Source organism: Rhinolophus sinicus, chromosome 8, assembly GCF_057876585.1.
Source record: "Rhinolophus sinicus isolate RSI-liver-muscle chromosome 8, RSI-T2T, whole genome shotgun sequence".
In the NCBI taxonomy this organism is placed as follows: Eukaryota; Metazoa; Chordata; class Mammalia; order Chiroptera; family Rhinolophidae; genus Rhinolophus; species Rhinolophus sinicus.
The window spans coordinates 9,991,302-10,006,614 of record NC_142508.1 but is presented as its reverse complement, the minus strand read 5'-3'; the positions used below and the strand labels follow the sequence as shown (position 1 = coordinate 10,006,614).

Sequence of the window (15,313 nt, the reverse complement as noted above, 5' to 3'; positions counted from 1 at the left end):
TATGGCCTCTTCTGCGCAGGCGCGGAGAATACCACGCAGGCAAACACGTGTGCAAAACCGTGCGCGCGCCCGCTCCCCGTCGGGCGCATCGATGCTATGTCGAGGGTAAAGCTTTTGGAGCTGTAATGAAGCTTTTGGTCTCTGAACTACAAATCCCAGCATGCCTCGCCGCTCACATTGGTACTAGGTGTAGTTTCCCAGGATAGGTTAAGAAATTTAAGTGACAGTGACGTACCAGAGTGAAAAAAATTGAATACGTTGTTCGAGGGCGTCGTTCACAGAAGCCCCAGTGGCCTAATGGATAAGGCATTGGCCTCCTAAGCCAGGGATTGTGGGTTCGAGTCCCATCTGGGGTGGTTGAGCTTTTGCCTTTAAAATGCGTTTTTCCTTTTTTAAACCATCGTAGCAAAACACTTAAACGTAGTTTTACTTTTTAAAGATGAGAAGTCGATGTGTGGTTTTTTCCTTAGGTGTTGGGCTACAGTTTACGAGAATCAGCATACTCCATTTCCTTTCTCTGATTCCGAGAAGTCAATACATTGCATTTTATTAGCCCCTGTAGACATAAAAAAGGATCCTCTCAGCGTGTTCTAAGTCGACACCCACACCCCACCAGGTCATTCCATCGAGACTCAGTCAATGGCGTCTTAAATGACGCACTCCTGAAAGGACTTCCTTCTCTCTCGCCCGACTTGTTTGCTTTTCCCTTAATGTCTTAGGGCGCCGCTCGGCGTTGGATTCCTCAGCCTCCGCAGAGAAGGGAAGTGAGACGTTCCACTGCGTCGCACCGTTAGGGGGAGCCGGCAGTCCGACTCAGACCGAACCATCAAGCGGCTGGGCTGCGGGGGGAGGGAGCGCGAGGGGCTTAGAGCGCCACCGGGCACCGGGCCGGAAGGACGGGAACATGGCGGCCCTAGGGTCTCCGGCGCGCACTTTGCGAGGCCTCCTGCGGGAGCTGCGCTACCTGAACGCAGCCACGGGCCGACCCTATCGCGACACCGCAGCCTATCGGTATCTCATGAAGGCTTTCCGTGCACATCGGGTACGGAAGCCCGTGTCCGGGTGCCCCAGCGTCCCTTCCCCGGGTTGGGAGGAAGAGTAGGGTCCTGGAGGGGGCAGGGAGCGCCGGGCCTTCTCGCCTGCATTTCTGAGGCTGACGCTCCCACCCAGTCCCGGTTGCGACCAAATGAACGCAAACCCTAGGCTCTCGTGCGTGGGCTAAGCCCGTGACTAACCCAGGATCGGCGGGAGAGCAATGTCGCCCGGGGGTGGAACCGTCTCCAAGGATTTCATTGGCTGTCTTTTTGCTTGTGTTGAGGGGAACGTCTGGAAACTGAAATGGAGGAAATAGGGAGAAGAAAAAAGATGTACACGGTGGAGAGTCACTAGCCACCGCATCTACCCAACACACTCCCCGTCCTTCTCCTAGTAAAGCTATTCTGAGAAGCAGTTTTTGAAATAGAAAATAAAACTGTAATAACGTGTGGAATATTGGGAGATTCCTGAAGAGCAGGAACTGCGTTTTACGTATGTTGTAACCCCTGCACCACTTTACAAAATGGTGCTTTGTAGAGCGGGACTAGAAACTTGTAATGAGGTTGTACTGTAAGTGACGTCATTAACGTGATATATGACCAGATGCATTTTCTTCTGTAGCAGATGAATATAAATACATGGGAAGCCATCCTTGAGAAATTTCATTGTGAAATCCACACTCCATGTCGCCCTTAGGCAAGAGAGAAGGGAAGATAGTTTCATTTTTCAAATTGGACAGCTGAGGCTCAGGGACTGTGATCTGTGCAAGGACGTGTAGAACAACTAGAATCTAGGTTCCCAAATACGAGTCCTCCATTAATTACTGTCTTTGGAGTTATGGATCTGGCTTGGACAGAAGTTGCAACCTCTCTCAGAAATAATAAATTGGAGAGACAGCTTGGGCTTTAGGGAAGGAAACTTACTGTCCTTTGAGGAGTGTGGGAAGTGGGAGAACCATCAGCCTAAATGTTGAATTTTTGAGCCATGGCAATGAGAATGCAAGATGTTAGAACGGAAATTCAGCCAATTGTTAAAAGGCCACAATATTAGGAACTTCTAGGAACTTGGCTAAAAAACGACAGGGTCCTTCCTGTCTTCTAAGAAGCTGACAGTCCACCTGAAGATCTATGTGACCAAGCACTTAGAATAAATAAGTCTCAGGGAGTAGGCAGCAGGGGTCCTAATAGAAAGAAGGGGTAGGCTTTCAGGAGGAAATTGCATTAAGCAAGGATTTGAAGGATGAATTTGAGTTAGCAAGCAAATGGGGACTGGGGAAGATGAGGTCCAAGTAAAGAAGCCACATAACCGGAAGCCCAGAGGTGAGAAGAACTAACAGCTGAGAATGGTTAAAGCATGAGATGTGGTGGGTGAAGTGAAGGAAGATGAGGTAGGTGGCAGGCAGGAATTTAAATTTTGTTGTAAATGTATGGGAGGTTATTCTAAGATTTTTAAGAATGTAATGTGTTTATAGTTGTCCCTTATGGAGGCCACATTATTGTCCTTAAGAGAGGCTTGGTAATGGCTGTAAAATTCCTCAGAAATAAATCTGAAATTCATACTAAAAATTCCAGAATGCATATAAGGATACGGGGAATGGTTTCTGTTTCCTGCTGGTTCAAAGCTAACTCAATATCACCTATGCCCATCTTCTCTATCCTTTCCCTAAACTGAAGGGGTTCAGTTAGGGAGGAACTTCTCCTTTTGCCTGAGGGACAATAGAGTTTTCTATTTCATTTGATCTCTTTTGGTTTCTTGTGTTTTATTTACTGTGTTATACTCTTGACCCTTCTCTCCCGACTCATGATTCAGGCCTAGTTGAATTAAGATCACTATTCCTGGTCCTACACTAACATAGAATTCCTATTTCATATCCTACAAATTTAGGTATATATAATAACAATGGATATTATTACCCTTTGTTGATGTTTGACATTGGTATTAATCTCATAAATTTTTAATTATGAAAAGTTAATTGATGAAAGCAGATGAATTCTATTTTTGAGCAGCTAATGCGTGGCATTTTCACATATGTGATCTGCAGATCTTTTTTTTTTAAATTAACGTTTATTGGGGTGACAGTTGTTAGTCAAGTTACGTAGATTTCAGGTGTACAATTCTGTAATACATCATCTATATATCACCACCCAGACTCAGTTCTCGTTCCATCACAGTATGTTTGATCCCCTTTACCCTCATGTACCACCCCTTCCCCCCTTATGATCTGCAGATCATAAACAACACATTGTTTTTCAGATTCCAACCCTAGATGTTTAAATAAAGAAAGGATGAAGAAAGAGGATTCTGTAGGCAGTGGCGCCAGAGGTTAATCCACATTTGGACAGGGCTCCTTCAGTCATTTGAGGCTATGTGCCCATCTTTATCTCACCCTTCCTGCCCCCTTCTCACCACCACAGAACATAAAACTAGTCAAGTAAAGGGCAGTGGATTGACTTCCTTCATCTGGAAATTGTGATGAAGAAAAAATAAGACATTGGAGTCACTGAGGACTTCAGAAGCTATGAAGTTTCCAGCTTCTTAAGGTCATCAGAATCCAGATTTTTCAGATGGATAAGTGACTTGCAAGAGTGAATATAATTAAGTAATACGAATATTTGCATATTACTGTAAACCTTTATTTTGTTACTGTTGAGGACAAAGCTATTTTTCAGACAAAATAAGTTTTAAATTTTCACTGAAATGAAAGTCATATGCCACATTAACCAAAGTCCACAGTAACATAAGAAGCAGCCCTTCGTTTTGTATGAAGGGGAGAAAGTTCTACATTATATTTCCTAGATGACATTAGTGATCAGTGACCTGATAATAGTTCCGCACCTCTGCCATTAACCATTAACCAATCACCAAGCCTCTCTGGGCTTTAGTTTCCTATTTTGTATAATGAGACAGTTGAAACCAGATGAATTTTTTTCCAGTATTAAAATGTGAGGTCACTCGATGACAAACCTCAGTGAAACAGTTTGTAAAATTCCTCTTCGATGAACTCAACAAATACAGAGTTCCTGTGTGTGTGTGTGTGTGTGTGTGTGTGTGTGTGTGTGTGTGTGTGTGTATACACACATACACACATGTATTTCCTCTGTGGAATTGACTTTCATTCTAGGGAAAGCTTGTTTGTTAAATCTTTCTCTGTGGCCCTGTACCTGGGCTCTTACCACAGTATCTGACCTTGCTACTTCTCTAGGTCACCAGTGAGAAGTTGTGCAGAGCCCAACATGAGCTTCATTTCCAAGCCGCCACCTACCTCTGCCTCCTCCGCAGTGTCCGCCAACATGTGGCCCTTCATCAGGAATTTCACGGCAAGGGTGAGCGCTCGGTGGAAGAGTCAGCTGGCTTGGTGGGTCTCACGTTGCCCCAGCAGCCCGGAGGGAAGGGCTGGGAGCCATGAAAATGGGGCGATTCCATGGATGCTGCCTTCAGAGAAGAATTTAATTATTTCTATCAATATGTATTTATCATTAAAATTTTTTTTTTAAGTTTAGGTTTTTTTCTCTGTAATTTGTTGCCCAAGTGTTTCTTGGGGAGGTTTTATCTTTATTCTCAGTGAATTGACTGAACTTCTTAACACTAGGCTGATTTAAAACTGTTCTTTTTTTATTTTAAAAGTAACACAAGCCTATGGTTAAGGAACTCAAATGGTATAGACATAAAATAAAAGCCCTCTTTCCTTTTCCCTTGTCCCTCCTTCACCCATTCCCATTGCCAGGTGGAAACTATTACTAGGAGTTTTGTGTGCATTTTCCAGATATTTCCTGTGCATATACAAACATACAATTACACATATATACATTATTTAAAAAATACGCAAATATGTGTTATAATTCCTAGTAGGAAACAAATGGCACACTCAAATAGGGTTACTAAGGAGAGTTAATGGAGAGATATATAAAGACGGCCTGAATTAAGGTCAACAAGAGAGCCTAGCAACAGTGGGGTGCTATTATCATCTCCCTGGGCCAGACCAAGGTGACCCTTAGGTAGAACATGGCCACCACTCAACTACTGGCCTCTGGGAGGAAGACCAGGGAGAGGGAGAAGGAATGAGCACACTGACTTCTATCTCCTGCCTTCTAATCTTCATGTCAAATTGTGCTTCCTCTTGAATCCTCTGTCAGGGTGAAAGGCTCCGCCATGCACTTGGCTGACCAAGTCAAAAACCTGGGCTTCATTCTGTATTTCTCTTCACTCTCCACATCTGATCAGTGAGCAATTTCTCCTTCTGCAGTGGCTCTAACATCCTTCTGCCCCCTCAATCTTCACTGCCTCTCTCATACTTCAAGCACTGAAAATCTTTTGGCTAAACTATTAAACTAGTCTATTAAATGGCCCCTTTGCTTTTAACGTCTTGAATTCCTCAAATAAAAATTATTCTTTCTGTGAAATACCAACAGTTCTTTTATCTGTGCCGCCTTGGTGGTATGTCAGTTTCTTCTGCTATAATTGTGAACATGTAACCTCTTTATCCCTAGACTGTAAGGGTAAGGATCATGCCTCATTTATCCAAAGCACCTTCCACAGTGACTTACACACAGCATTATTCAACCAGTGTTTTGAATGCACGGGTCCGTTAGCTTCTACTCACTAGGAAGAGAACAGTCTGAACAGAACTATTCATAAAGCTTTTCAAAATACCATTTCTCCTAAGATATTAACATTAATAGTATTGAGGTCAAATAAGAATTTATTCAATTGAACAGATCAAAAACTAGTAATGTTTAACATACTTTTTCCCCCCTGGTTTATTTCATGGACATGGGTATATTATCTGAAGATGTTTTGCTACAAAAAAAGGAAGCAAAAGATTAGTATAAGTTGATGGTTTTCTTTCTTTTGTTGTTACAATACTATGCATACAATAAATAACATTTTTAAAGAAAAGTATTTGACACAGAATTGCTTAACAAGGTAAGAAATGTTTATTATGGGTTTGAACTCACCTAGAGCTAGATTTTAATCCCACTTTCATAATTTACCAGCTGTGTAATCTTGGGCAGGTTAGTTGACTTGAGCTTGTTCCCTCTTTTGTAAAATGGAAATGCCAAGAAGTTTTTTAAAATAAAACATTTGCATAGTACGTGAGTGCCTGACAAAAAGAAAATCTTTTCATTTTTTTACTACACTCTTCTTTTATCATGAACCCGTCTTTCTAAGCTCTATTACCACCAGTCTTCTGAAGTATACGTAAACTATTTCTTATGGTTTAAATAATTCACTCAGGCCATTTCTGTCTAGATGTAATCAACCTATACTTCTTACTAATGTTCTTATCATCAAGCATTAGCTGAACTCAATGTTAGAAAAAGAAGGAATTGCTTCTGGAACATGAACTGTATTAATGGTAATCTTTCTATACTGGGAAGATGCCAGAACTAGGGGGTTGGAGGTTGTGACATTGTGTTAATTCACTATTCTTCATTTTTGATGTGGTAACTGCTTTGTCACATTCGTTCACTTTACTGTCTCTTACGTGCTTTCCTTTACCTTCAATTGCTTCCTCTCCCTGAATTCTATTAGCACGTAGCGTATATTTCGCATAAATCAAGGCTCTTTCTAAAAACAATGTACTCTGCTTGTAAAATGCCTTTTTAGCTGCTATCTTCTGTTGTTCCTCTTCACAAACTAATAGGATGAATATATTCAATGAACAAATTATTTCCATTTTCTACATTTTTTAAACTTATGAAATAAGTTGTAGTGAGGTGCAATTTACATATACTAAATATACCCCCTTTTAAGTTTACAGGTCAATGAATAATGATGAAGGAATGCACTTGTGTAATAACCACCCCAGTTAAGCTACAGAACATTGTCACTGCCCCCAAAAGTTCTCTTGTGCCCCTTTGCAGTCAGTCTCCCTTCCCCATCCATACCTGTGCCAGACAACCACTGACCTGTTTGGTGTCACCATAGATTAGTTTGTCCTGTTCAAGTTATTTCATCCAAATGCAGTCATGTACTCTTTTGAGTTGGCTTCTTTTGCTCGGCATACTGATTTTGGGGTTAATAATCCGAGTTGTTGCACATCTCCACTTTCTGCATTTTTTGTTGCCCATTTATCCTCAGTCCATTAAAGTCTGGTTTCTGCCCCTCTGTTCTGCCAGAACACCTTCCAAGGTTACAAATGAACTTTAGACCACTAAACCCAGTGGATCGTTCCTTATCTTGCTTCATCTCTACAGCACATTTGACTCTAGTGACCCTTCCTTTTCCTTTGGCTTTCGTGATACCATATTCCTCTGTTTTCTTCTCTTAACTCTGGCCATTTGTCTTCAGTTTCCTCTTCTGTGTATCCCTTATATGATGGTGTTCCTTGGGTTCAGACCTAGGTCCTTACCTCACAATCTACATTCTTTCCCTGGGTGATTACATCTATTCCAAGTCTTCAATTATCAAGAGGCTAACTCCAGTCCAGGCCCCCCTGCCAAGCTATTGACCTGTATGGCCAGCTGCCTAGCAGACAATGCCCCTTAGATGTCTCAAAGTAATCTCAAATGCAGTGCATCCAAAATAGAGCCTCATTATCTTTCCCTCTAAATTGCTCTGGTGTTGTCAGTTCATTGACACTTTCAGTCACTCAAGTCAGAAATCTGAGTAGTTCTAGCCTGTTGCCTTTCCCTCACATTCTCAGTTAAGCGCTAATTAGATTCTACCTCCTAAGAACCTCTTGAATCTGTGGCTACTACCCTAGTCCAGCCTCTTTTTTTGCATCTCTTCCCTGAACCATTGCCCTCCCTAATTGGTCTCTCTAACTCCAAATTGCTCTCTTCAATCCGTTTTCCATTATGCACAGATCTGATCCTGTCACTCTGGCTTACACTTCAAAGTTCAACAAGGACCTCCAGGATTTGGCCTTTGCCATATCTCTTCAGCCTCAACTCTACTCTGCTTATATTTGACAGTCTAGCAGACTGAAATTCAGTTCTAGGAGCCATCGTCTTCCAGTATTTTGCTGTTTCTTATGCATGGAAAGCTCTTTCTCCTAATCATACCCCCCTTCCCAAGCTAATTCCTAATTAATTCTGCAGATCTCAGGTTAAATTTCACTTTCTCTTCAACAAGCATTTTTAAATGTCTACTATGTGCGCCACACTGGCTTAGATATCCTTATCTTTCTACTCTTAAAAAAGTGAAAGGGTCCTTTTTCAAGCAACATGGTTTGTATATGGTTATTGCTTTTAATGCCTCTGTCTTTAATAGGCCAATCAACTAGCTCTCAGTTCATATTTGGATTTTGCTATTTCTCCTTTCCATGTAATTCAGATATTTATGCAGTTTGACTAGAACTATTTCTGGCTATAAGGTATTGCATTATTGGTACTTTGCTTGTCCCGTTTGTGTGTGTTAGGGGTACAAATACGAACATGATAAGAATAAAGGGTTCACATACTAGGATTATGTGAAGGGAAAAGACATCTGCAGTTTTGAACTAAAGGCAAGCTAATCCAAGGCACATTGTTTGTAAGGTAAGTTTTTAATTCACCCAACTAAAAGATACGTCATTTACACAGAATTTCAATTTTGTTTTTTTAATTGGGGAAGGGGAACAGGACTTTATTGGGGAACAGTGTGTACTTCCAGGACTTTTTTTTTTTTTTCTTTTTCCCATGTCAAGTTGTTGTCCTTTCAGTCTTAGTTGTGGAGGGCGCAGCTCAGCTCCAGGTCCAGTTGCCCTTGCTAGTTGCACGGGGCGCAGCCCACCATCCCTTGCGGGAGTCAAACCAGTAATCTTGTGGTTGACAGGACGAGCCCCAACCAACTGAGCCATCCTAGAGCTCAGCAGCAGCTCAATCTTAGTTGCAGGGGGCGCTGCCCACCATCCCCTGCAGGAGTCGAGGAATTGAACTAGCAACCTTGTGGTTGAGAGCCCACTGGCCCATGTGGGAATCAAACCGGCAGCCTTCGGAGTTAGGAGCATGGAGCTCTAACCGCCCGAGCCACCGGGCTGGCCCCCAAAATTTCAATTTTTAAATCTACATTTAAATTAACAGGAACCATGTTCATAAAATTTGACAGTAGGCATGTACTGATCCCCGGAAGAACTGCAATATTAAATTTTACTATATAGCCTGTAATTATTTATCATATTTAGTTTATAAATTACTATAAAATGAAGTTGTCTGCTCTGGACTGCTAGAAAAGTGTATGTTACTTGTACCTATTCTTAATTATCTAGTGGCTAGCTAGCATGTATAAATTACATAAATATAAATGTATAATTCCTATACATATTTTTTTCACACACATATTCATCACACAGAGATAACTAGATACATAAGAAAACAACACCCCATAAGTAAAAACTGGCAGAAACAACAGACAACAGAAAGAACCACAAAACACTTCAGATATTATAATTAGCAACTTGGAGTTCCAAGTTTGGGTCAAAGAACAGCCAAACGAGTCAAAGAACAGCCGAACTTGGGAATTTACTCAAGGAACTAGAAAATATGAAAAATGACATAGATTTGAAAAAGAACACAATAAAAATTCTAGAACTGAAAAAATTAAATTTATGAATTTAACAGACTAACACAGCTGAAGGGAGATAAATGAACTATAAAATTTGTCAGAACAAAAGAAAGTTTGGCAAGACAAGGTGGAAAATGCAAAGAGTAAAGAGAGATAGAGGATACAGTGAAAACTCTAATATACATTTATTTGGAAGTCCAGATTTGATGAGTGAGAAATCTCTGAGAACAGCTAAAACTTTCCTGAATTGTTAGAAGACGTCAGTTCACAGATTCTAAAAGCCCAATGAATCCCAACCACAATAAATAAATCCATACTCAGATATATCATAGTAAATTGCAGAAAACCAAAGGCAAAAAGAACAAATTTAAAGCAGCCAACTGTTGTGAAAAGAGTGACAGAGAACTGACTTCTTAGGAAAAATGGAAGGTAAAAAGCAGCAGGAAAAGTAGAATCTATGTGTTGAAGGAAAATAACTTCCAACTGAGAATTATATACCCAGTAAAAATATTCATCTAGAACTAAGAAAGGCAAAATGAAGATCTTTTCCGATCAACAAAAGTGGGAGAGTTCCTCACTAACAGGGAAACAAAAGCAAACCGTAGCAGGGTAGGCAAACTTCTGTGAAGAGCCTTATTGTAAATATTTTACTCTTGCAGGTCCTACAGTATGTTATCTGTCACAACCATTCAACTCTGTTGTTGTAGTGCAAAAGAAAGCATAGACAATAGCAAATGTATGAACCTGGCAGTATTTCAGTGAAACTATTCACAAAAATAGGCAGTAGGCTGGATGTGTGGACTGTAGGTTGTTGACTCCTGTCCTATAAACTTCAGACAAAAGAAAATGATCCCAAATGGAAAGGCAAGAGATTCCAGAAGGAATGAAGAGCAAAGAAAGAGGTAAATGGACATCAATTATATGAAACTTGGCTTAAAAAACAACTAAAACACATAACAAGATTTGGGAAGAAGGTAAATGGAGTTTTTTAGGTTGCTCGTGTTATTTTTTTTTCCAGGGAGAAATGTAAAGGTATTGATTAAATGGGGGCAAGTGTAAAGGTATTGATGAAATTAGACTTTGACATGTTAAAAATGTGTGTTATGACGGCTAGGGTAGCCACTAAAAGAATAAAAACAATAAAACTTCCAAACTACTAGAAAGGGTAAAAAAAAAAAAAAAAGAATGATTAAAAGGCAGGGAGAAAGGGGAAAAATTAAAACAGATGAGACAAATAGACAAAAATAAGAACTTTAAATCCAAACATGACTAATTACATGAATAGAAACGATTAAATGCTTCAGTTAAAAGACAGTGAATATCAGACTATTAAAAAAACCCACCACCACCACCAGATGCTGTTTAAAAGCTCTGTGAGCAACCAGAAAGATGAAAACTAAAATCTCTTCACTAACACATAATTATTCAACAGTTTAGTGTATATCCTCCTCCTAAGGATATTATATATATAATAGTGCATCCCTCTAGGACATATTAATTTGAACATTTTTCTTTTATTGTATACTTTTCAGAAGATGGCATTCCTAGTATCTGGAGATGTTTGATTTTCAAGTTATCTGAATAACTGGAGAGAAACTATTATGTCAGTTACTAAAGAAAATGTGATTCTAAAATTTTTGTTGCCTCAATATGCATTCTAAAGGATCCAGGGACAATTAATTGCTATTTCGTGTTAATTTTCTATTGATCTTGCTAATAAATTATAAGTTCCAAGGCAATGCATATAAAATTTTAATGGAAAAAAAATTTGCCACTATTTCAAAGTATCTAGGAACTGCCTATGATCATCTCAAGGAATTAATAAAGAAAAAAGGTAAAACACCAGGGCAAAGCTATGGGCTAGGCATTTTCTGTTAGCTCATTTAGTCCTCACAACAATGCTGTAAGGTATCTCTTTATTTCTATTAAACATGAGATTAAGAATTCAATTGCTGAAGGACCCGGTTAGTTATCAGACGACCAAGGTTTTGAATCCAGGGTGACGGTAAACTATGAACCTATGAACGGGCTTTCTTTCCGTTGCTGCTGCTAACTAACTGAAAAGGCCTTATCCTTCAAATTTCTCAAACAGGAAAAAAAGAAATTGTCCACAAGATCACCTCCTTTCCTTTCTCAGAATACTGCTTAATCTTTATAGTTCCTAACTTATGACAAACAGCTTCCTGCCATTATTATAAGTAATGATGATTAATCCGAAAGGTTAGATCGCGTTTCCTAGTGTATTAATTCCGGGTGTTATTTCCTGAATTTGACTTATCCCAGTTCTGGGGGCTTAAAGCCTCTATGTAGATGAAGGAAAATGACCCAGATGCCAGGTCTCCTTTTGCAGAGAGTAGGGCAGCAGTGAGAAAAAGGTTTTGAGTCTACACGATTCTGGGTGGGTCCCTGAAAACGAGTTAATCATGAGTATTCGTCAGGAATACGCCCATATTAGCTACTAAGACTGCTAACGTCAGTCGGAACGAGGGACTAGGTCTCTACTTACGACTCGGCCTAACCCTCAGGCACATTTGCTAATTTGGGCCTGGTTCGTTATCACGTTGTGCCGCGCGGCCCTATCCAACCTACAGCCGGGAACTTGAGGTTTAGAGCCTCAGGCACATCCGACTCGAGGGTCGGTTAAGGCACCAGAGTCTCGCGAGATCGGGGAGGGGGGAAGGGATGGGACGACCTCGCGTGCACGCGCCCGAGAGCCGTTAGGGTGGAACCCTCCGGGCGGGTCGGGCGGAGCAAATACAGTTGGACGCCAGTTGGTGGAGCCCCCGCGGGAAACGACTCAGCGTGAGAAGCGTGCGCGGTCACGTCGCGGCGACGGCGGTGGCGAGCGGCGTCAGAGCTTAGAGGGGGGGGCTGACGGCTTCTGGCGGGTGGCGGTGTTGGAGGCGAGAGCTTGCTTAGCCCGTATCGCCTCTGCCCCAGGAACCGGACGGACAGTGAGGGAACGAGGGTCGTTTTCGGGGGCTGCTGCCTTCCACGTACGCGTCGTCGTCAGGAGCGCAGCCCGGACTCTCCTGCAACCCCTCCGGCTCCTTTTCCGCACGCCTCGAGGCGGCAGCGGCAACCGAGCGAGACAGCGTCTCACCTTCCCCCAGCCCTTCCCCTTGTCCCCCCCGCCCGAAAGGGCCCGGTCTGCGCCCCACCCCCACCTGTCCGCCTGCCCGCTACGCCGCCATGTCGGCGCAGGCCCAGATGCGCGCAATGCTGGACCAGTTGATGGGCACCTCCCGGGACGGTAAGTCTCTGCCAGTGCTCTGGGGGTGGGGGAGGGGATGGGGAAGGCGAGGAGAAGGGGCTCCGCGGGCGCACCTGGGCTTGTGTGTGTGTGGCTGAGTAAGGGGCTCCCAGATTGGTAACACGAGGTCCCGGCTCCCATCCCATCCAATCAGGGCTGGGCAAGCGGCCTGGGGGGGCGGTGACCAAGCGGATTGGCGGGAACTGCTGCCAATGGGGTCAGGCGGGGCCTGGAGACAGAAAGGAGAGTTTGAGCATTCAGTGTTGACTTGGCTGGGACGGGAAGAGCCCACGTCTCTCTCTCGTAGTCCGACGGCCAGTTTTGTGGCGGAATAGGTAGTACCTGCGGACCGCTAGAGCCTCCGCCCCCTGCACTAATCCCTAACCCTGAGTTTTGGGATCTTCCCTCGCCGCCGCCCTTCAGAGTCTTTAGAGAGAACTTCCCCCGCCCCCTCATCTGGGTCCGGAGGAAACCTTTACTATGAACCCAGTCCCAGAAATGCACTCGCGATCCCCATAGAAACAACCATTCTTATGGAAAAATCTGACCCAAACCATGGTTTCTTGAAGTGGGTGTGTTTGGCCCCATTTTGTGAAAAGAAAAATGTTATGGCCTGTTTTTTCCGAGAGACCTCCATTTTGTTAGACAATTTAATAGAGGCTTTGTTCAGTAAATATTGACAAATCTTGCATGTGCCCCAAATAGAACCATTTTGAAAATATGCCCAGTGAAGTAGGATTGAGGGAAACAACGATTCTTTTAGGTACTTAGGTTAGAATTTGTATAGAAAACCACTAATTGCTGGATACCTTTTATCATAAAGAGAATTTCTAAATAAAAAGGTGAAATGCTGTTGCTTTTTTGTTGATGATAATTAGTAGTGTACTCTTTCCAATTCAGCTCAAATCCATACTGATGTGGAGGAAAGGTCTAGTTCAATACTTTATTAAAAACAAAATAAAACACTTGTTTATTTTTATATGTTGCTTGTTCAGGCAAATAGTTTCTTAGCCGTTAATGAAATGCTTTTTTCTTAACAAGTAATTTAAATTGTTTGACATAAGAGAAAAGGCACATTCTTAAATTTTTAAGTCGCTCTCTTTTAATTTTCTTGAGTGCTTTGCAGCAAAATATGTGAGTAGATTTTTAAAAATTCATTGAATTCAGGTATTTTTGGCAATGCATATTTAGAATGGCTTTTCAGTGTTCACAGTTCAGTTTTAATAAAAACCCATATTGGGAACTTTTCTTTGTAGGACACATAAGACAGAGGTGTAGATGGCAAACCTCCTTGTGGTTGTGTAGCGAGAAGGGGAAGGTTGGGAAGGAAATGAATTTTATTTGTGCAGTAAACACTTGAAAGTTAACAATTAATTAAAAATGCCACTGGAGAAACTTACCATTTTTTACTTTTAGGTAAGAGTGGTCATTTTACATCTGCAGCATGTCTTAACATTGCTCCTTTTACATGATGAAAACAGTATTGGGAAGAGGCTTAATCCAGGATTTTAGTTGACAGAATAACTAATCTTCGTAATAAAATTATAGAAATCATTAAAGATTTGCTTTACATGATCCTTTTAATCCTAAATGGATACCATTTATGGTATCTTCTGAATGGATTGAATTTCCTAATTTTGCTGGGAGGTAGTTGGATCAAAGTACACTACTATCACCTGATAAATTTCTGAACTAGGCCTCTAGCTAATCTAGTATTGCAGAGCTCAATCAAATATGATTGAGCTCTGCAATACGTATATATATGTATAATATATATACATAAATGTATTCATTTCTGTGTGTAGTCAGCAGAAACATGAATTTCTTAAAATCCATTCTGTTTTGTATACAAATAAATTTATATCATGGGGTTTTTTTTTGCCTCTACACTAAGAGGATTTACCAATGAATTCATGTTTATGAGTCCACAATATCATTTAGCTGAAATGACTGGATTTTCACCGTTGTTGTTGGGCCAGAAGTAAGAAACATACTACTTTCAAGGAAAAGAATTGAATGTTTTTCTTAGATAACCAAGTTCTTTTATGTGTACAAGATAATAGAACATTCTTTTCCTTCTTACCAGATAGTTAATGAGTTTACATATTTCATTTTATGATTCAGGACCTTTAAATAATTAGGATTGTTCTTTTTTAGCATACTGTCAACTTCAAGTTACCCAGGGATAGGGGAACATGGATACGTTCCTCAGTAACACCATGTAATTTGAAACCATATAATGGGAAGCTTTGTATTGGACCCAGGAACAGCTTACAGGGAATGCTGTTTTGTGTTCTTGGCACTAAGAGGTGGAGTTGGGGACCTGAGAGGTAGGAGAGAGGTGGAAAAGGTAGGTAGGAGGTATTTGAGGCAGCCCTGTCCATTTTTTTTCTTTTTTTAACTTTTAATCCTAGAGACTAACTATAAAGCAACTACTGTCTTCTAGGATAGTGGGACTCAAGGTGGCAATAAGGCCCTCAACCCTTAGTGTCCTGTCTGTTAGGGAATCCGAAATGGCACAGGAGGCCCAGGGCACTG

At 41.4% G+C, this 15,313-nt stretch overlaps 1 protein-coding gene and 1 non-coding gene across 3 annotated transcripts in view; both read left to right on the top strand.

Annotated features, from left to right (window-relative positions):
- Positions 1-283: 283 nt before the first annotated feature.
- On the top strand, positions 284-356 carry TRNAR-CCU (transfer RNA arginine (anticodon CCU)). The gene has a single exon. It is a non-coding gene; the product is annotated as a tRNA-Arg (tRNA).
- Positions 357-838: 482 nt separating this feature from the next.
- Positions 839-15,313, top strand: part of LUC7L2 (LUC7 like 2, pre-mRNA splicing factor) — a 67,728-nt gene continuing 53,253 nt past the window's right edge. The window contains exons 1-2 of one of the 2 annotated variants that reach the window (XM_088799898.1): positions 839-1,042; positions 4,238-4,358. In XM_088799898.1, the coding sequence (XP_088656024.1) occupies positions 905-1,042; positions 4,238-4,358 (259 nt within the window). In that variant the 5' untranslated portion in view covers positions 839-904. Of the gene's footprint in view, positions 1,043-4,237; positions 4,359-12,247; positions 12,776-15,313 lie in introns of those variants that run through there. The other variant, XM_019750233.3, reaches the window with a different exon arrangement.